This window comes from Panthera tigris, chromosome B1 (assembly GCF_018350195.1).
Source record: "Panthera tigris isolate Pti1 chromosome B1, P.tigris_Pti1_mat1.1, whole genome shotgun sequence".
Taxonomy (NCBI): Eukaryota; Metazoa; Chordata; class Mammalia; order Carnivora; family Felidae; genus Panthera; species Panthera tigris.
In genome coordinates, this window is record NC_056663.1 from 32,610,289 (window position 1) to 32,632,648 (window position 22,360).

At 43.9% G+C, this 22,360-nt stretch overlaps 1 protein-coding gene across 1 annotated transcript in view; it reads right to left on the reverse strand.

The window, feature by feature from the left end:
* Positions 1 to 22,360, reverse strand: part of DOCK5 (dedicator of cytokinesis 5) — a 218,722-nt gene that overhangs the window by 99,842 nt on the left and 96,520 nt on the right. Inside the window, exons 6-13 of the mRNA XM_042983204.1 lie at positions 19,876 to 20,024; positions 16,262 to 16,397; positions 15,013 to 15,170; positions 13,777 to 13,858; positions 10,949 to 11,078; positions 8,041 to 8,113; positions 3,669 to 3,811; positions 957 to 1,082 (exon numbers count right to left, since the gene is read on the reverse strand). Coding sequence (XP_042839138.1) covers positions 957 to 1,082; positions 3,669 to 3,811; positions 8,041 to 8,113; positions 10,949 to 11,078; positions 13,777 to 13,858; positions 15,013 to 15,170; positions 16,262 to 16,397; positions 19,876 to 20,024 — 997 coding nt within the window. The remainder of the gene's footprint in view (positions 1 to 956; positions 1,083 to 3,668; positions 3,812 to 8,040; positions 8,114 to 10,948; positions 11,079 to 13,776; positions 13,859 to 15,012; positions 15,171 to 16,261; positions 16,398 to 19,875; positions 20,025 to 22,360) is intronic.

Sequence of the window (22,360 nt, forward strand, 5' to 3'; positions counted from 1 at the left end):
TCATGCTCTGTCTCTCTCTGTCTCAAAAATAAATAAACGTTAAAAAAAAACTAAAAAAAAAAAAAAAAAAAAAAGAAAGAGGAGACAAGAATCTTCCCAGCCAGATTTCAAAGACAAATTCATCTTGTCCCCCAAATAAACTCCATTGCATTGTTTCAGACTTTGCTCTTGCTGTAGGAGTAACAGGGCGTTCAGTGAGAGGAGTATTACCAAAACTGCTTTTTTTTTTTTAAAACAAGAAGACAAAACACTTTTGCAGAATGGAGATGAGCATGCGGAGAATACCTATACGGATATATATATATAAAGATCTTATATTAAGGTCCTTGCGCTGATTTCCCCTTATGACTGTAAAGATTCAGAAATAAATGGCTTCAGTCAGTGAATTCAAGAGAACACATATGTAGATCTCACCCATATGTGGTGTCAAAAAAGACGAAACTCAAGTAAGAAAACCGCAGAATGTTTACATTCTTGTCACCACAAGTACGGGGAGAGCCAAGCACACAGTTGGAGCTTAAGCAAATGGGGCAAAGGGCCTCGCGGAGACGGGGCTGAGCAGGTACCTCGCTGCCGTTCCCTGGCAAGCAGCCCACGAGGCTGAACGTCATCCTGAGAAAGGTCCACGCGATGAAGCCGATCATGCTGGGGGCGCAGGACCTATGCTTTCATTAGCTCTCCTTAACGGGGAAGTCAGGGAGAATTTCAGAGGGGCTTATGTGGAACATAAAGGAAGAGAGGGAACAGAAAATTCCGAGTTACGTTTCAAAGCATTATCTCGGGCTTGTGCACTGGGTAGGTTGGTACAAGGCACTGCAACCCTACATGTATTTCCCACTGTCTCGACACCGTTGGATGCAGTAACGAAATGTCACGCGGGATCTTATGTTGCCTTCGCCGTCCTGTTAGAAGTAACAGAGGAGGCAGCACAGGTGAATCAAGCCAAAGCTTTTTACCTGGAAGTATTATTTCGGGAAAGCCCATTTTTCGGGCGATTGCAGTTGATCTATCCACCAGATGTGAAAAATTCTTCTGAACCTGTGTGAGGTCACCCGGCAACAGCTTCAAAGATATCCAAAGCCCTTGAAAGAAATAAAGCATAAACTTTGGTGCCCTTTATGATCTGTACCATAAACCCACATAGAAAAGCTGAGAAAAATACACGTGTCGTAGGAATGTACAGATACTTTCTTAGAAAAATGTAAATTCTCCCCCAGTTAACTTATAATTTTAACGACACTCCCATCAAAATCACATGACTTCCTCGAGAATTGGACAGAGGTGTGAACAGATGTTTACTCTGGGGGAAGGAGCACGGGTAAAGATATCCCCAATCAGATACCAAAATACAGATAGAGCTGTAGTAAAGTGTGGTATTAATGGCAGAAAAGGTATTTAAATCACTGGAAGCAATTAGATTAAGTACTAAAATATACAGTATATATATAGTGTATATATATACATAGTAGATAGTAGTTGTATATATAGTAGATGCATATATAGTAAAGATGCATGAAAATCCTGGGGCGCCTGGGTGGCTCAGTCAGTTAAGCGTCCGACTTCGGCTCAGGTCACGATTTCACTGTCCGTGAGTTCGAGCCCCGCTTCGGGCTCTGTGCTGACTGCTCAGAGCCTGGAGCCTGTTTCAGATTCTGTGCCTCCCTCTCTCTCTGACCCTCCCCCGTTCATGCTCTGTCTCTCTCTGTCTCAAAAATAAATAAACGTTAAAAAAAAATTAAAAAAAAAAAAAAAGATGCATAAAAATCCTGAAAAAAAGAAGCAACGATTTTATAAATATGCTGGAATAATTCACTTCCACTTAAAAGAGAATCAAACAAATCTGTCACCTCCCATTTTCATTAAACTAAATTCCTAATATAATAAGGAAGTAAAGTGAACCTCTTTTCTAAGAATAGAGACAAATGAAGAAATCATACAGAACAAAACAATCTATATAGAAATGGAAAGTTTTGGTATTTATAAAGAAGCGAGGGGTGCCTGGGTGGCTCAGGCAGTTAAGCCCCCAACTCTTTTTTTTTTTTTAATTTTTTAAGGTTTATTTATTTATTTCAAGAGAGGGGGAAGTGAAGGGGCAGAGAGAGAGAGAGAGAGAGAGAGAGAGAGAGAGAGAGAAAATCTCAAGCTGACTCTGCATTGTCAGTGCAGAGCCCGATGCAGGGCCCAAACCCGTGAACCATGGGATCATGACCTAAACCAAAATCAAGAGTTGGATGCTTAACTGACTAAGTCACCCAGGTGCCCCAAGCGCCCAACTCTTGATTTCGGCTCAGGTCATGATCTCACGGTTCGTGGGTTCGAGCCCTGCGTCGGGGTCTGGGCTGACAGCTCAGAGCCTGGAGCCTGCTTGGGATTCTATGTCTCCCTCTCTCTCTGCCCCTCCCCTGCTCACACTCTGTCTCTCTCTCTGTCCCTCAAAAATAAATAAAATGTTAAAAAAAAATAAAAGAGAGACATTGTTATCTTCATAAAAACAAAGAAGGAAAACTCAAAAAAACGTAGGGAAGCCTACGTAATTCACTTTTAATTTTTTTTTTTTTTTTTTAAATTTTAGAGAAAGAGAGCATGACTGGGGGAGAGGGGCAGAGGGAGAGAGAAAGTATCCCAGGCACGTTCTGTGCTGTTAGCGCAGAGTCCGACCCAGGGCTCGATCTCACAACTGCAAGATCATGACCTGAGTCGAAATCAAGAGTTGGATGCCTAACCAACTAAGCCGTCCAGGTGCCCCAAGTAATTTTTTGTTTAAATGCAAGGGAACTATGGAAGTTTACTTTTCACCTTTCAAACAGGTACCGATTTTTAAATATCGGGTCACACAGCAGGCACTGTGCTAATTAACAGCCACTGATGAGTTCCAAAACAACAGAAATATATTTTATTACTTGTTTTCAGATTCCTTAATGATTCCTCACATGTCTTTCCCACCCAGAACAACTGTGAATACATGGAAAACTAAATATGCTGAAAATAATGATTAGTGTGTTTCCTGACTGCCTCCGTTTCGGAAGACAGTCACAGGGTGGTTAAAAAAAAAAAAAAAAAAAAGGACCCCATCTTCAAAATTATCCCCAAATCATCTCCATCTTGGTATTTGAAATTTGAAATTTTAACTAGTTTTTCTCATTATTTGAATTTAAAATGCAGTTTCCAGGAGAATTTCTTAGCTAAAACTGTGTCAACAAGAATGATAAATGGAAGCTCTAAAAACAATCAAATGTTTGGCTAGCTGGCCCGTTATTCCATATTATTATCTGTTCATTTGTATTACTTTGGTCTCTTCCCTCTTACTTTTTAGGTCACGTAACGGGATGAACATTCACAGGGTGGAACATAACTTTCCCCAAACCTCCTTCACTTTGTGCATTTACCTTAGAGTCAGCACTGGGATTGTGGGGCAGACAAAACTGAGCAAAGACTCACGGGATAAAAATCTGTTTCACACAATTTACAAAATATAGCTGTGATCCGATTCGGCGCTGGATGCATCCTCTGTGCTCTTCAGCGTTAAAAGCCTTTACCAGGAAGCTGAGGTGAGCGATCCCCACCCAGCAGGGGCTGTTTTGTATCAGAGAAAGATATCGCAAAAGGGCAGGAGTCCAAGGGCTCAACTCGAATGCCCACTCCCAGCTTAGTACGTAGGGCTGCTGTACCTTGTCCTTTGTGATTCACTTCCTTCGCTGCTATCACTTTATTCAAGACTGAAGTGAGTGGCTCATTCTCCCCAATCACATGGGATGTTATCAGGGGCGACATGATTAGCTGCCTCTGCCGGATATAGGTTTCCATCGCAATTCTGGGAAAGTCAGAAATGAGAGGGTAGGTAAAAAGCGGAAGTTTCTGTAGCAACAGCTTCAGATACGGTGGGTCCTATGGGAACAATCTGCAACTATAAACACTGGACATACCTAACTTGAAGACTCTTTCCTGTATTTTTCCTTTGGGTGCCCAGCTTGGTCATTTCCAAGATGACGTTGGTGCCTAAGACAGGCCCCCAGTGGAAAAAGGAGAAACAAATCCCCCAAGAACAACAACAACAACAAAACCAAACTGATGGGCAAATGTTAACAAAATCAGAGGCAATGCCGAATGTTCTTTCTGAGCTGGGAGAGGCTGATGTAATGGAATCGAAGAAGAAACAGGGACGAGGCAGGAGACCTGGCCTCCAGGTCTGGTTCCATCTAACTGGGCCTCAGTCTCCTCATCTGTGAGGAGATGGGCCAAGATCATATGCCTCCCGAGGCCTCCCTCTGGCGCCAACACTTAACATACAGGAGCAGTATGCACGCAGCAGCTTTTGGAGAATGTTCTCAGATTCTCATGTGATGACAAACTATATTTGGAGTTACAGTGGCACAGCCAGCAGCAAACAAGTTTCAGTTTAATGATCCCGTCGGGCTGCGGCTCGTACAGGGTGATCCAAGAGCCAAATCCAGGCCCTCCTGACAGCCCGGGCACTCTCAGGAACTACAGGTCAGCCCGGTACAGTACAAGAGTCTCTCTCTCTCTGCTGTGGTTTTCTTCTCTTGCCCACACGCAGGCCAGTGTTCTCTGAGGGGCTCTGTTCTGGACCCTGATAGCTGCAGGGAAACATACAGCAGTATCTCACTGAAAAGCGAGGTGGCTATGATCTGCGTGGGTGCTTTCAAAGGGCTTTCTCTTTGATGAACTGGCAGGAGACATATAGGAGACTCCCCTAATATAACATGCTATAAAGCTTTTGAGATAAGTTATGAAAGCATTTGCCATAAATCTTAGGAGTTCAAGCACCGGAGACTGTGATTTGCATCCCGGAATGCTTTACAGTGGCTGCTGACTGCACAATGAGTGGTAATCAAATTAGGTCTGGGTTCCTCAGAAACTCAAAGCGCATATTATTATACAGTGAAGGCCATTTCAGGGCTCGCTGTTTCAACGTGGCTCCCGGATGGGAGCTGGCTCAGAAATGAGGCAGGGAGGCACATAACCAGAGGAAGAAACCCACCTCAGAAGTGAAACAAACATATAGAATAACTTTCACGTGCATACATGCTGCTATTATGTAATGTATATACTCATATATAACACGCACATAAGACATAATGCAAATATAATAGTGATACGCGGTAACCTTGGTAAATACGTCATATCTACATATGGGTGGATATAACAGGAACATCTGTGGACATGCGAGCTGTTTATATTTATCATACGTAAAATACATGTTTTAATATATTCAAATATATATTCATATTTTTTCTATATATTATTTAACATTTACTCATTAATGTTTAAGGTATATTCATATATTTAACATATTAATACACTTAATGTATTAATAAAAATTATATTTGATATATTTATTACATTTAATGTATTATTTAATATACTCAAACACGTATGTATATAATTATCGTGGGATCAGCATTCATGAATTTGAAAGGTAGCTCATAATTCATATTAGCATGAAGCTACATAAAGTATTCACCTCACCACATTCTTGGAGCGTCAGTATATATGTGGTAAGATACGAGATAAGTGCATGTTTTAAAAAGTATTAATAGCAGCCTCTGGATGAAGGAGGTGCTACTTAGCATGAGCTATTGGTACTGTTATTTTTTTTTTTTTAATTTTTTTTTAAGTTTATTTATTTTTGAGATAGAGAGAGACAGAGCATGAACGGGGGAGGGTCAGAGAGAGAGGGAGACACAGAATCGGAAGCAGGCTCCAGGCTCTGAGCCATCAGTCCAGAGCCCGACGCGGGGCTCGAACTCACGGACCTACGTGAGATCGTGACCTGAGCCGAAGTCGGACGCTTAACTGAGCCACCCAGGCGCCCCTGGTACTGTTATATTTAGAAACTGGTCCAAAGTGGTGGGCCTTAAACTGAAAGATAAAGATTTTTATACTTTAAATAAAATTACATACAATACGTAATTTTTGTGGGAAGAAATAGAAGCACAGAGTTAAACACAAATGGGACAAAAGCACCTTTGGTTAACTCAACAGAAATAACCACTGTTGGGGCGCCTGGGTGGCTCAGTCGGTTAAGCGGCCAACTTCGGCTCAGGTCATGATCTCGCGGTCCGTGAGTTCGAGCCCCGCGTCGGGCTCCGTGCTGACAGCTCAGAGCCTGGAGCCTGTTTCAGATTCTGTGTCTCCCTCTCTCTGACCCTCCCCCGTTCATGCTCTGTCTCTGTCTCAAAAAATGAATAAACGTTAAAAAAAAAAATTAAAAGAAATAACCACTGTTAATTATGGAGTATATTCTTTGAAATACCTAAATTTTGAGGCTTTGGCTTTTAATGCACTGTAACAATTTATATTCTTTTTTTTTTTTAATTTTTTTAACGTTTATTTATTTTTGAGACAGGGAGAGACAGAGCATGAATGGGGGAGGGTCAGAGAGAGGGAGACACAGAATATGAAGCAGGCTCCAGGCTCTGAGTTGTCAGCACAGAGCCCGATGCGGGGCTAGAACTCACGGACCGCGAGATCATGACCTGAGCTGAAGTCGGCCACCTAACTGACTGAGCCACCCAGGCGCCCCTATAACAATTTATATTCTTATAAGTACTGCATATCTCCTTACACCCAAACTCTGGATATTATATATATTTTTAAAACTCGATCAAACCCAGTACCAAACCGCCTTGTTTATTTTGCATTTCATTGATTCTCCAGGAATTTATAAGCCATTTCTTTCTGTGTGTGTATGTGTACATATTTGTGTGTCTATATATACACACATATATTCTTTTCTGTTGATATCCTTATGAATTACTACTATTAATTCTTTATATATTAACAATACTCATTCTTTTTCATACACATTGCAAAGATTTTACTAAATGTTATTCTGTATATAAGTTATTTAAAATTTGGGAGTGGTTTAACCTATCAAAAAAAATTTTTTTTTTTTGGTCAAATCTCTGGAGTCTGATTCATAAAAGGCACTATTACATAAAACTTCTATTTCCCTGTATATTTTGAGATTTGAGTTCTTACACTTGTAAGTTTAATCATCCGGCACAAGATGTGAGACAAGGTTCTGACTTCAGCTTAATAAATGGTGAGCTAATTTTGTCAAACAATTCCTTTCTGCGTAGTTCATACTTCTCCATGGATCTGCACTATTATTTTTTTTTTAAATCCTATATTAACTCAAACGCCTTTGGGCCGGTTTCCAGAATTCTCAGTTGTTCCGCTGACCTGCTCTGGCAGCTGTAGGCTGGCTGAGACAGTCACCTTCCCTCACTGACACGACTGCCCTGTTAGGGGTCAGTGCCAGCATCGTCCGTGGCCTCATTCAGGCCACCACTGCCCGCACCTGGGGCAAGGCAGCCACGACTGCTAGAGGCAGGAATGGTGTCCGCACGTATACTTCTTCGGAGTCATGGATGGGGGTTGACCTTTGCTGACCAACAGCTCCCCAGTGGCCCACCCAGGGCTCCAGCTCCTGAAGCTCGCTCTGGAGGCCTCAGTGGAGCTCTCCAGGGAATCCTTCCATGTACTCCCAGGCTGGCTCTCCCTCGCCAGCAGGAGCCCAGGCGTTGGTCAGCCTTTCACCCTCCTGGTCTCCAGCCTGGTAGAAGCATCCGGAAGCTTGTCAGATGCAGCCTCCACACCTACCAGACCATGCTCTGCACTCTGACAAGACCTCAAGAGAAGCCCTGTGCTGTCCTACATGATGCCTTGTATTCCATGACACTCGTCCCACACGACAAAGTACAAATATACTTCGGCCTTCCTGACGCTTAAATGGCACCATTCTCGGGTTTCTAGTGCAGATAGAGATTTGCCCCTTATATTCCAAAGGTCTTGTCTGTAGAATCGGGAAAGTTAGGTTTACCCTCTTATGTGTGACCCCAACATAAAGGACCTTGAATAAAGTCTTCTGTCAGCTTCTATCTCACAACCTCCCAGCTTGAGACTTTTGCTTTTGTAACTGAGCAATGGTTCCTAGCACCTGCTTGTGTGTTAACAGATCGTTCAAAGAACTATTCCAGGTCTCAAGTCACCCGGGATAAATGCCACAGTACTTACTGCTGAAAGGGGATAAAATGCTGCTTTTCTTCATCATCCACCTTCCCATGTATAATATCAGTAATATCCATCACTAGGAAAAAGATAAAACTTAATTAAAGAACTTAATTGCTTCAGGCTTCAGTACGTTACAATGGAAAATTACAGTATCTGCAAACATAGGCCACGAGAGAGAGAGAGAGAGAGAGAGAGAGAGAGAGAGAGAGAGATACAGAGCAGGGACACTTCTGTCTTTGCCAACGATCATTCCCAGCACCCACCCTGCAGAACAATTCATTCATCAGGAGCTCGTGCAGGCATTTAGATTTGCTCTGCTCAATCCTGCAGATTACCCGCTTTTGAAATTTCTATGAGACCCAGCGCTCAGTTCTGGAGAAATTTAAACCGGTGGATTACTTGTTGGTAAGCCTGTTTCCCAGGCACGGGGAACACAGATTGTCATCAGGAGTGTCAACAGAATGAAGACCTGAGAAACTCATGACTTGAAGTGGTCACCTGTCTCTTGGCCTTGACGTGGTCGCACCTGGTTTCCATGTAAACAAAGGGAAGCCAAGGGCACCAGCAGCATAGAACAGAAGATCATATGGTGATTTGCTTCTTTGTGCACAAGAAGAGTAACTGATAAAGCACTGTTCTAAGCCTATTGTATATATTTTCTTATTTATGCAGATACTTTATGCCCCTCCTTTAAGAGATGAGGAAACCTAGCACAGGAAAGGTACGTAACTTGCCCTAGGTCGGAAGTCGTAAGCGGTAAAGCCAGGGTATGAACCCAACTGCGATTACTACCTGGCCAAATCACTTAAGCTAACAAAGCCTTGCTGCCCGGAGAACTGATGAGCGGACCACTCTACAGCTGCTCAAACCAGGCAGGACCCGCAGCCAAGAGGCGATCCCTTGGTTAATGGATTACAATCTGGCCATAAAGCGCACGCTCACAATCCACTCCCCAGATAACCTGTTTGGAGATTAAAAGAAGTACTGAGACACGAGACCTTTCTCATTTGAAAAACGAGGGATAAGGAAGGAAACGTCTTCTCAAAGCAACCTGGATGACAATGTGTTAGGCTTGGGAAGTAACAGTATTGGTGAAAGGCTGCGGTAAAAGCGGGCCATGCCATCAACTTGCTGTCAGTCCTTAACAGACCCCTGCAAACACTGTACACAAAAACAAAATACTGAAAAATATGTGTCTGGCACACCCCCTTCCAGAGGCAGTTCTTTGTCAAGGCCATCACATAGTTATCCCAAACCTCTTGGCATCGAGTCTCAGAGTAAATTACTACCGTTCTCGCCTTACATTTACGCGCATGCGTGCATACACACACACACACACACACACACACACACACACACACACACGCACGCACACACGCACACGCACACACCCTGAAACAGAAAAGCAAGCACAAGCCTCAAGCTTGATTTTCAAATCTCTGTGGCCCATTTGGAACGACAATGACCTCGAACATGCCTTAAATCCTTAGTTCGGTAGATTGTCATCTAGATGGCTAAATAGTGCTAGGCCAGGGCTCCTTGCCTTTTCACAGATTTCACTTTAACTCTCTATCAGGAGTAATGCTGTGCCCTCTTCACAGACCAGCAGACCCTGACAGCAGGTGCAGCGCAAGGCTGGTCAAGAGATGACGACATCCAGTCTCATGGGATACAGAGGCTGCCTCGTTATCCATAAACCCACCAGGTCAATCCTGGTGGCATTTTCTGGACATCTGTTCCAGGAGAATTACGGCATTTCATCGACAGCTTTCAAAACGTCTCAGGGAGCAAAACGTCCGCGTACGACCAGGAATGTATTTCCTTCATTTAACAAACTACAGAAGAAAACGCAGGGCCTCTTGGAAGGTTGCAGGGTTTGATTTAAGCCAAGGACCCTCTTTGAAAGCAGTCAGCAACACAATGTTGCCTTTGATGAGTGAGTCTCCCACACAGGCAAACCACTTTCCAGGGAGAGTTTTACTGGACCAAAATCAATACGTAGCCCACAGGCAGGGCAACACCGGTGGTCACAATTGAGGCTTTCCTAAGGTCCTACTGTGTGCAAGGCATGGTGCTGGGCACTGAAGAAGAAACAAAGGAGGCGGGGTCTAGGTCTAGGTCTAGGTGACCACACAGGACCCAAGAAAAGATAATTGGTAGCCGAGGGAGTGAATGCTGTGTGTCCAATACTAACATTGACAACCAAATTCATCTTGCACGGTCCCTGGGGTTCCCCACCCTCCTATCTTTAACTGTGCGTGTGTGGTGGGGGTAAAATATGCATAACGTCATATCTGCTGTTTTAACTACCCTTCAAAGCCCAGTTTAGCGGCGGGAAGCACATTCACACTCGTGTGGTGCTGACAACGCCGTCCATCTCCAGAGTTTTTTCATGTTCCCCACCTGAAACTCGGTCCCCAGTACACACCAACTCCCCCCCATCTCCCCTCCCTCCCCCACAGCCCCTGGCAACCCCCATTCTATTTTACGTTTCTACGATTCTGACCTACTTCACATGAGTAGGATCATACAGTATTTCTCTTTTTGTGTGATGGGCTTATTTCACTTTATACGACATCCCTATGGTTCATCCATGTTGTAGCCTGGGTCAGAATTTCCTTCCTTTGTAAGGCTGAGCGCTATTCCACTCTATGTACGTACCACATTTTGTTTACCCATTTATCCATCCATGAGCGCTGGGGTTGCTTCCACCTTTTGGCTTATTGTGAATAATGTTGCTCTAAACCCACGTGTACAAATGTCTTGAGACCCTCCGCTTCCAATTCCTTCGGGTAGACACCCAGAAGCGAGATTCCTGGATCATAAGTGCTATGCTTAATTGTTGGAGGCCCTGTCGTGCCGTTTTTTCACAGTGGCTGCACCCTTTACAGGTCTCTGGGACTTTCTGTACCTGCTACTCCAAAAGGTCTTCGGAGCCCACAGGTATGCTTTTTGCCCTCCTTCAGCTCCATGTGGCCCACCCGGACAATCTGGCACACGAGGCTGATGCGGGGCCGGATGAGGTCTGTGCTACTGAGGTCCTAAAGGGGCAGAGACCAAGCAAGAGGAGATCAGGCGGCATCACCCGTCGTCACCTTTGTTTCTCTTTTCACTCTACAACAGAACACCATTCAGAGCCTATTTCCTAATCCTGGAAAAGGAGAACGAGCCTTCCCTTCTCCATACCCACTCAAGAACTACCAGGGCATCGGAGCCCGTATTCCAAAAAGGAAGGGATTTTTTTTTTTTTTTTGATTTCTCAGTTCCTACTTCATATCGAGAAAAAAAAGATCACATTCAGTCTAAAGTCTCTAGTTTATCAATTTAAGCAGGGTGCTTAAAAATCGGGACACCTGTCATTGCTACTTTATATTCTGCCAGGACAGAGCTGAGCACAGGCTGCACTTCAGTGTCAGATGAAATGAAAGCTTGCGTGATGCTGACATTTACTGGGTATCTACACATGCCGGTGTTATTTCATTTCATCTTCCAAATAATCCTGCGAGGCAGCTATAACACAGAAATTTACATGTGCTGGTTTCTGTAATCATTCGTCTGCTTTTTGAGAGGTATTCACGGAGAGCTTCTTGGTGTATGTTGATCAATGGAAGATGTGTGGATGTCTCTGTTTTTTTGCGGCTCGTGTTCTATACTTGTTTGTATTCTCAAGGATGGGTGAGTAAATCCGTGAATGAGCCCACATAGCTCATTCTCTTTAACATCAGAGATATTTTAATTGCAGCTCAAATTCTTTTCATGAAACAGCTGTCCAAAGCCTCTTTACTGAATCAAGAATTACTTTCTAAATAATCATTCCGAATCCATCCTCTGTAATTGAGTTAACTGAGGTCTCCAAAATAGGGATATATACCAATGATGGCATCAACCCTGAATTTCTATTCTAAGTTTTGTGAGGCTTCTGTTAATAGAAAGATAAAGACTCCAGGTGACTAGTTACATAAATTGGGGCACACTGCAATTATTTAATGATGTGCAATCCTTTGTAAAAGAAGTTTTGGAAGACTGTTTAATGATCAAGGACGTGGTCACATTTTATTTCACTGAAAAAGCTGGACATGAAATTTACATCCAAGAAGATCGTAATCGGGAGGGGTGTGGGAGAAACAGGATAAAATGCAGCTTTTCTAAAATGTCATTGATTAGAAGATGGACCAAAAGCTCAATAATTCCTTTTTTTTTCCTCGATGTTTTTTCAATGTACCCATTGACCGATAAACGCTTTTTGATTTTAGGGGAAAATCCACATATCTTAGAATTGAGGAAGGGAGGTTTCGGGAAGAATTTAAGCTCTTCTTCCATCTTTGATTACCAGATGGTAAAGATATAGGTGGGTCGGCTCACGAGCGGTCATCGCACCGTGCTCGTCGTGACAATGAGATGTTAACAGAAGGAATAAATACTAATAAGAAGGAATGAATGAATGAATGACTAGACTGTACTGGGTCCACTGCTCCTTCCTATTGCTTCCTTTGGCACTTTACCTTAGACTCTATTTTCCCTGCCATAGAGTGGTAAGAGAACAGGGAGATAACATATATGTGCATGGGCTTAAGGAAAGAAGGCAGGAAAGGAGAGCGTATCCCCTTTAGGCCTAGTGGGAGCTGGAGAAGCCTGCCCACCAACACCTCTCAGAGCAGGTGGCAGCGGCTCCGGGGCATTTCAAGCACTGATGTCATAAAAAAGTGAGAGAACCCCAAGAAAGTTCTAACCCAGGAGAAAGAGTCACCATGTCTCAGCTCTATGACCCGATAAATTTTCTTGCTCTTGACCCAGAGAGAGCACTGCTCCCCCTACCTTGGAGAAGAGGAGAAATACAGGGGAAAGGCCATTGAAAGAGGAACAAACCAAAAAATAGAGATTGCGCCTTTGCTGGAGCTGTAACCCCGGTCTGCAAAGCTCTTCATCAGCATTGCTCACTCTCGTCAACTTCATGTTCTTGCTCAAATGGCCCCTTTTCAGGAAGGTCTGCCCTGGCCCACCTATTTAAAAAGGATCACTTCCCCAGGCCCAAAGCTCCCAACAACCCCCCCCCCCGAAAAATACTTATGACCCCTAACATTCTATACAATTTACTCATGTGCTTGATCACTGTTTCTTACTGTCTTCCCCTTTTGGACAAAAGCTCCTTGAGGCCAGAGATGCTTTTTCTTTTTTTTCTTTTTCTAAAGTGTATTTATTTTTGAGAGAGAGAGAGAGAGAGAGAGCAAGCGAGCACAGGCAGGGAGGGACAGAGGGGAGAGGGAGAGAGACGGGGGGGGGGGGGGGGGGGAGAGGGAGGGGGGGGAGGGAGGGAGGGAGGGAGGGAGAGAGAGAGAGAGAGAGAGAGAGAGAGAGAGAGAGAGAGAGAGAGAGAGAGAGAGAATCTCAAGAAGGCTCTACTCCACGCAGAGCCTGACACAGAGTTGGATCTCACAACCGCAAGATCACAACCTGAGATGAAATCAAGAGTCGGAAGCTTAATTGACTGAGCCACCCAGGCGCCCCAGGGATGTTTTTTCTGATGTGTTTACTGCTATATGTCCAGTGGCCAGATCAGTGCCTGGCATCTAATAGGTGCTCGATAAATATCTCCGAAATAAATGAGCGGTTATTCCTGCTAGGGGGATCATGATGATTTTTCTTGCCTTCTTTTCATTTCCGATGTTTTCCATATACTTACCATGTGCATCTGCTAACATCGTAAGCACAGAAAATTATTAAACTTAAGGTCGCACTTACAGTAAAAACTGCTTGAAGGTTATTAAGCTTCTCTATTTCCTTGGGCATCCCATTACTGCCCCAACGAATTAGGTAATTCTCACTGGGGAAGGAAAAAAAAATATCCTTAACGAAGAGCTAACTGGGGATGGGGCTACCCTCGGTATAGACTTAACAGGGTGAAAGGAAGGCCCAAACAAGCTCTGTTGAATTTATCGGGCAAGTGTGAAAATAGCGCACAGGTGGCCACTCCCTGGTCCCCTGGCTTTGGACAAGGGCGGGTGCCACAGCCCAGCGCTCAGAGGCACACCCAGGGTGGACCCGAGACAGACGCTGCTCAGGACGGGCACAGACAGACAGCACGTTCTCCCAGACGCTGTCTGGGGTCTTTCTTCCAACTCAAATTCTTCGTATGACGGTTTCCGCTTTGCGGAATCAGGAATATAATTTCAAAATAATCATTCCCGATCCATCCCCTGGAACTCACGCCACCCCACTCAGATAAAATTTCTACTGCAGAAATGAACGATTTGTCAGTAACTACTTTTAACCATCTAGTCAAAAACTAAATCGGTTTTCTTAGCCGCTCAGCCAAGTAGCGGTGTGACTGTAGGGTCAAACAAAGCCTATTATTCTCCACAGTCTTTTTAAAAAGCGCTTTTTTTTTTCTTTAAACAGACTTCATTTTTTACAGGAGTTTTAGGTTGACAACGAAGTTGAGTGGAAGGCACAGAGTTCCCATATAGCCCTGCCCCCACCCATGCACAGCCTCGCCCACTATCAGCATCCCCCAGCACAGTGGCACATCGGTCACAATTGATGGACCGATACCGATAGGTCATTACCACGCAGAGTCCCTAGTTTACCTTAGGGTTCACTCTTGGTGCTGTGCGTTCTACGGATTTGGACACATGTATGATAACACGCATTCACCATTACAGTGTCATGTGAAATAGTTTCACTGCCCTAAAATCCTCTGTGCTCTGCCGATGCATTCCTCCCTTATCCTGTCCCTGTCTCCATGTTCTGATGAGTTTCCTGTGATTCTCAGGAACACACACACTCGGCACACACACTGTGCCAGCAGCCATACAGAAAGGCTCAGGAGCCCAAAGGATGTTACTTTCTATCACCTAGAGACCCTCCCTTCTTCTCTATCTCCCCCTCCCAAACCTAGCAAAGAGCTCCTTAGGTGGGTGGCACGTAAGAGGGGGTCTTTTTGCAAGGTCAACCGCAGATGACCTGGGACTCGGCTACCTGATGAAGGTGGACTGGTCCGGGTCATAGAGGGCCATGAACAACTCGGCGTCCTCCCCAATGTTGCAGACGAAGTTCTTGAAGTTCACGTAGAGGCCGTAGGTATGGACAGCACTGAAGACAGACTGGCCCCGCAAGTCTAGGTTCTGAAGAACCGACTGGACACGGAGGGAAAGAGAGAAAAGCATCTTGGTTTCAGCAAATGACAAACAATGGCAAAGACACGGGCTGACAAATGCTGGACGAATACAATTACCCCCCGGGGGAGAAGCACTGACGGAGAAGAAAGCGTGTGCACGTGGCTAAACGGTCGAGTGAGCAAAGCACCATCACTATTCTTTGAATGATCAAGACTGTCCTGTCGGGGGCCTTAAGCCCACCCCATTCATTAAGTGCCGTCTAAAGACGATTTGTGGCTTGGAAGCTTCAAGAACTTCTCATCTCTCAAATGGCTGCTGAATGAACCTCACAGGCACAAAAATCATGATTCATTATCCCTCTTTTTGGGAAGAGCTCTCATTGCAAACAAGAGATTCCTCTGGAAAGGCTTCACCCTCAGGCATGGTGAGCCACTGGAGCCAGGAACACAATTAAATATTATGACAACTGTGCTAAGTCAGGAGACAAAACTACCAACCAAGTAAAGAGAAGCCTTTGCTCCACAGAACAGAAAGACTGGAAGAATATATATCAAAGTATCAATATGGTTGGGTCTGTGCCGTCATACTATGAGGGATTTTTTTTTCTTGTTCTCTTTCTCTGTACCTTTCCAATTTGTGTTTAAGGTCCAATTGTTACTTTCAAACGCTTTCTTTTTGAACATGATTTTATTTAGTTTGGGAATTGTATTATATACACCAAGTACGAAAGGTTACGTGGTACAAAGGCTCCCTCCCACCCAGTTCTCCTTCCTAGAGGCAACCATTAATTATCAACTTCTTGTCTATCGTTTCAGAGTCAGTCAATGCATGTGCAAACGCTGTGGTATGTGTATCCCTTTTTGAAACACAAAGATTAGTATATTATACACCTTGTTCTCCATCTTGCTCTTTGTCTGTTAATGTAGATCTTTGTGATCTTTCCATATCAGAAGGTATACCCCGGACTCATTCTTTTTGTCCTCTTTTGCTTTTCAAACGCGGCAATGGATGAGTTTCTAAACGTTTCTACCTCTTGTTGTCAATGACTCCCCTTTCATCAAAAACAAAAGCAAAAATGAAACCTCATCTGCACGTTGGAGGAAGTGTACCTTTTCTTCTTGGATCTTTTCCTCGATCCTTTTTGAGGCCACTTCATGGGCCCTGAAGAGGGCAATGGTGCTGGTTTCATCTGGGTCCAAGATGTTCCCGTTGTCATCTCTCACCACCAGATCTAATCCCAGCATTCTAGAAAGAAAGGAGTGATCAGTGGGTTCTCCTCATTTAGAACAGACTCGTTCCTGAAGAGCCCAGGAAAGAACCCAGAGGATTGATAGTTAGAAAGTTTGGGTGGTACCAAGTCAAGAACTGCTCCCTTGGCTTTTCGCCCTTCAATTTCTGCCTCCTCTCCACATAACAAGAGATAGAACGCTTATGGTAATGTCAACCAAACTCATAGAATGATACGCAATTTGTTCCACGGAACCTCAAAAGGAAAAGCAACAGTGGCACTGATTTTGACCAGATCCCTCTGACCAATGTCTCTTTCTCTAATCTCCTATTGTTTGGCACAGGAACAATGATGGACTGATGCACAGATATCTGGGGGCTTTGCCGGATTTCCCTAAAAATTTAGTGTTGAGGGGCGCCTGGGGGGGCTCAGTCGGTTAAGCATCCGACTTCAGCTCAGGCCATGATCTCCCAGTTCGTGGGTTTGAGCCCTGCATAGGGCTTTGTGCTGACTGTTCAGAGCCTGGAGTCTGCTTCCAATTGTGTCTCCTCCTCCCTCTCTGCCCCTCCCCCGCTCAAGCTCTGTCGCTCTCTCTCTCTTAAAAATAAAACATTAAAAAAAAAAAAAAAAAGTTCAGTGTTGAGGACAATCCTTAATTCAAGACTTGTCTTGGGGTGCCTGGGTGGCTCAGTTGGGTTAAGTGTCCGACTTCGGCTCAGGTCATGATCTCACAGTTCACGAGTTCAAGCCTCACTCACATCGGGCTCTGTGCTGACAGCTCAGAGCCTGGATCCTGCTTCACATTCTGTGTCTCCTTCTCTCTCTGTTCCTCCCCTGCTTGCGCTCTCTCTTTCTCTCTCTCTCCAAAATAAAGATTAAAAAAAAAAAAAAAAAAAAAAAAAGACTGTCTTAAAGGAGATCAATGAAGTAGGTCTCGACTGCTGGAATCTCATAACCTATCTCTGAGCACGGGCTCCGACGTCACTTAGATCAGGATTGGAGTCTCAGCTTTAACAGATGACTCCAGGTAACTTACTTTTGTGAAGCCCTGCCTTCCTCATCTGTAAATACTGCCCACCCTTCAGTATCGTTGGGGAGAATTTAATGAGACAACATGGAAAGCACATAACACGGTATGTCTAGTTACACACCAGATACACTTCTGGCAAACTCTGGTGCACTTCTGGCAAACAGCAACGCTTCTACAGCAATTGCCACAAAAACACGCCTGGCTATGTTAAGTTGTAGCTCTGCGTGTTATACAGACAACGTTAAGAGCCGTGCGGTCTGCGCACGGCACAATCCCTACCAAGGCTCTTATGCCCGATGGGCACACAGGAGTAGGAAACATTTTGCTCAGCTCCAAGACGCTGGGGACTGTGGTGGAAACAAGATCCTGCTTTCCGAATGCCCGGCGAACATTCCAGGCACCAGCAATTTGGGAGAAGGGATGTTCAAAGAGCAAGAGAGCTGAGGGACCACCATGAGATGTGCCAAGTCTTTGGGAAGAAAGCAAACATGTCTAATTACCCTCCTCCCTGTTTTACAGCATCTCCATCAACTGATTGAATCTGGCAGGTTCCTTTCCACGGCAGCCAGACCCACAGGCCACCCAGATGCATGAGCCATGGGTCTTGGTAGCTGCTCAGAGACTGAGCACTGAGACACTGACGAAACGGCTTGATCTCTCGAACTGCTACTCAAGGCTGGAATGGGAAGGCAGGCGTGTTCAACTGTTTGTGGGACATTAACATTCTACGCTGATGATCAGAGTCCTCTAGGCCCAAGTCACACAAGACTCAAAAATACAGAGGCAGCAGAGGCGCAAGGAGGGACCCGACTTATCCCACCATAGCTGTTTTTGAAAAAATGCCCCCAGCACATGACTAGCAATACAACCCCTGTGGTTACAGTCCTGCGAATGGACAAGTGACGAGACAGCAGTGCGTTCTTAACCCTAAGAAGGGAGCTTTAGGGGTGCCTGGGTGGCTTGGTCGGTTAAGCGTCCGACTTCGGCTCAGGTCATGATCTCACGGTCCGTGAGTTCGAGCCCCGCGTCGGGCTCTGTGCTGACAGCTCAGAGCCTGGAGCCTGTTTCGGATTCTGTGTCTCCCTCTCTCTCTCTGCCCCTCCCCTGTTCATGCTCTGTCTCTCTCTGTCTCAAAAATAAATAAACGTTAAAAAAAAAAAATTAAAAAAAAAAAAAAAAGAAGGGAGCTTTAAACATGGAATTGTGGGGCGCCTGGGTGGCTCAGTCGGCTAAGTGTCCGACTTCAGCTCAGGTCATGATCTCGCCGTCCGTGAGTTCGAGCCCCGTGTCGGGCTCTGTGCTGACGGCTCAGAGCCTGGAGCCTGTTTCGGATTCTGTGTCTCCCTCTCTCTCTGACCCTCCCCGTTCATGCTCTGTCTCTCTCTGTCTCAAAAATAAATAAACATTAAAAAAAATTTTTTTAAACATGGAATCGTGTGTTTGGGGCTCAAATTTAGCCTTTCCCACTTATGACCTATGTAACTTGGAAGTAAATCACTTAAGCTCACTTGGTCTATTTTTTTTTTTTTTAACCATAAAATGGGCTAGAATCAAGTAATATACGTGAAGGGTACACAGGAGATTTCAAATAATGATTGAACCTGAATCCTGTATGCTCTGTTGACCCCAGCTATTTCTGAATACAGTTGTCTGAGCCTATAACAGTTAAGTAAATAGGATAATGAGCTGTATTTTAACAGGTCTCAGAAGTAGATCCAAGAGTCCTGAGGTTGGAGAAGTAGGGTAATAGGAGAGGGGAGAAAAATCATGTATGCACAAATTGAAGAAATGTAGAAAATGAAACTAAAAGGCAAAGAGATCATCAACAAAACTAATGAAGGAACCACCCCTGTCTTGTAAAAGGAGCTGGTCAGGAGAACGAACCCCAGACCACATAAACTCATGAATTGGCGGCTTTCTCACTTTCTTAAGGTCAGTAATGTCTGGAACCTATGTATCTGCCTGAGCTAATCGGAAGATTAATGAAGTGATAAACTCTTTGGAGGTTACTGGAGACCTAATCAACAGGCTAAAAATATGGTTTACTCTTCTTGTAAATTTGGTTTTCATACACTGCAAACAACAGTCCCAGTTAGGGAGCATGGGGAGAAAGAGAATGAGTCTGATGCGGATTTAAAATCCACTGTTCGAATAAAAATTGATACGGTCCCAGGCCTCAGAAAATGTGACTTCCGATGTGCTGTCTCTTTCCGTCTGTTTGGCAGGGAAGTCTCCTCTTCCCTGATCATCTGTCATCTCCCTGACACACATCCAAGCGCAGGGTCTGGCCTAAGAAGGGACTGCCAAATTTTTCCAACAAAATTAAATGCCTTCCAACGCGAAAAAGAGGGCAGGAAGCATTATTCTTCGACAACTCCAAGATCAAAAGCTGATGGCAAGGTATGGCCTTAGCATGAATGCGCCCATCTCTTTCCAAGTCCTCAGCGAACTCATCCCTCGTTTACCTGTTCCCGTGATCAATTTTGGCTGTGACCTTCTTCTTGAGCTCTGCCAGTTCATCCTTGGGGAGCGTTCCAGACAGGATCTGGGACCGCCACTCAATCAGGCTATAGGTCATCTGCTGCAGCTGGCGGAAAAGTGTGACCTTGTTGTTCTAGGATGGGAAAGTGAGGTGGAGGAAAGAACAAAAATACGAAGGTGTGATGGAGGATGGAAATATCTCTTGACTCGGCTCTGACTTTATAAGGTGTTACTGAAGCCATTCGTTTTGCCATGAAGTTGTGAACTTCAAAGGGATCTTTTAAAAATAGGGATGGCTTTGCTCTAGGCCACGCCCACTCCCTACCCTATTTCAACTTTCGAATCAGAGAAGCCAGTGTAGAATGGATGACTATTCTTAACGCATAAGTATATCAAATCATCCATGTACCCTAAGTTCAGCCATGTCCCACCTCTGTTTTCAACCCTCCAGGGATTTCTTCTGTCTTCCAGACACAGCAATCACACTGTAAACTCCTTCCTATCTTGGGTCCTGCCCACATTCCCAGCTACATTTCGCACCAATCTCTACCTCAAAAATCTACATTCCTCCCATTAAAAGCTATGCCCATTTCTCTGGAGTGCTCCAGACCCTCTCAATATGGTACTTCCCCTACCTGGAACCCCTTTTCCCTCTTCCCCCTCAAACTTCCCCCCGCATTTCACACCTCCTCACACGCTATGGGCTCCGTCAATTGCTAATTCTTACTTCTTTGGTCTCAACTTAGAAGTCTCTTGCTTGAAACCCTAACTGTGGGCTGGCTATCCCTACCATTGCTCCTGGGATTGACTCTCATCACGTCACTCAGAACCTGGACCATCCTGGCCCATTTGACTCTCTTCGTAAGACAGTCAGCTTCTATAGGACGAGGAGCTTGTTCATTTTTGTATCCCTAGGAGCTGGTGTAGGGTGGGCGTTCTATAAAATGTGCCACATAAGTAAATTATGGATGGAGAAAGAACTGTTATATCAGAGATAAAGGATAATGGAAAGTAAAATGGAAAATATTATTTAAAGTTCCCATAAAACTGTTAGACCATCCCCAAAATTGTTAGACCTACAATAATTAAACCGTTATTCTGGGCTTTGGTAAGAACTTCTATACCCGAACCAAACGAACTTATGACTAACTAATTATATGTACCTCTATCATTTTAAGAGGCAAGTATCTGATGTCCAAGCCATTAAGACCTTGATTTTATCTAAATGATTAATATATGATTATATATGTAAATAATATATATCAATTATTTATACAATATTATTTACATGAATAATGAACATATAATATTTATATACACACGAGATAATTTTAAATTATGAAAAGTGCCAGAAGAAAAATGGTTGAAATATGATAGGGTGTACATGGGAGAAGGAAGACATTTGAGATACAGTCATCAAACAAAACCGTTCTGTGGATCGCTTTTCAAATGTTTATTTAAAATAAAAACTTGCACAATTCCAATCACCCCATAAATACTACGAAATCACTTCTTTTTTATTTACAGGTGAAAAGTCATGATATATTTATGTAACTATACATTTTTAAATTATAGGAACTATTTTTATCTGTTGTAAAGACAACGCAACTCCCCGCCCCCCCACACACACACACATACAAAAAGAAAATTGTCAATGGCTATACGGCATGTTCTTTTGTGATGTTCTTCTACAACAATCCCTGGGGCAGATTCCTGGGCAAGTTATCAAGTACAATCAAGATACTTAAAACACCCAAGGTACTCCCGAACAAAGAGCAAACGCAGAGAGAAGAGCCCTCGGTGCAGAAGTCCGGTCAGGACAGGGGGAGACAGCAGTGAGATTAGCAGAGTGTGATAAAAGCCCTAAAAGAAGTTCAATGTCCTATGAGAACACCAACGAGAGAGTCCAAGAACTGGCTTATATGCTCCATTAACACTATGGATGCGAAAAATACACAACACGAAACCTACTTAACATTTTGCAATTAGCTACATCTCATGCTTTTGGCATTTTCTGAATTGCCTTTCTCATCAGTCAGTCTTTTGAAAAGCATAAAGATGAGACTTTAAAAAGCTTCATTTTTAATAAGTAAAGGTAAAAACCCTGGTTTTATTCCCCACGTAATTCTATATAAAATATTGCCATCCCATTGTCTTTCAACTTCACAAAAGGAGAAATTGAGGCTGTAAAATTTTGCCTTTCAAAGCTGCTGGGCAAGAAAGGGATCTTTTTTTTTCTTTTTTTCTTTCTTGCAACCTATTTGTCTACTCTTACTTAGCTGTTTTGGTGGGTTTTTAAAAATTCTAACGAAGATATTATTTCTCGTATTGTGATAAAAAATAAAGGGCTCAGACTCGGGGGATCCCCTCTGAGAGACAGTGCTTTATGGCACATGCTCACAAGTTCTTGGTCTCAATGATATCAGACACTATCCGGGGCGATTTAATTATTGCCTGTCCATATCAGCC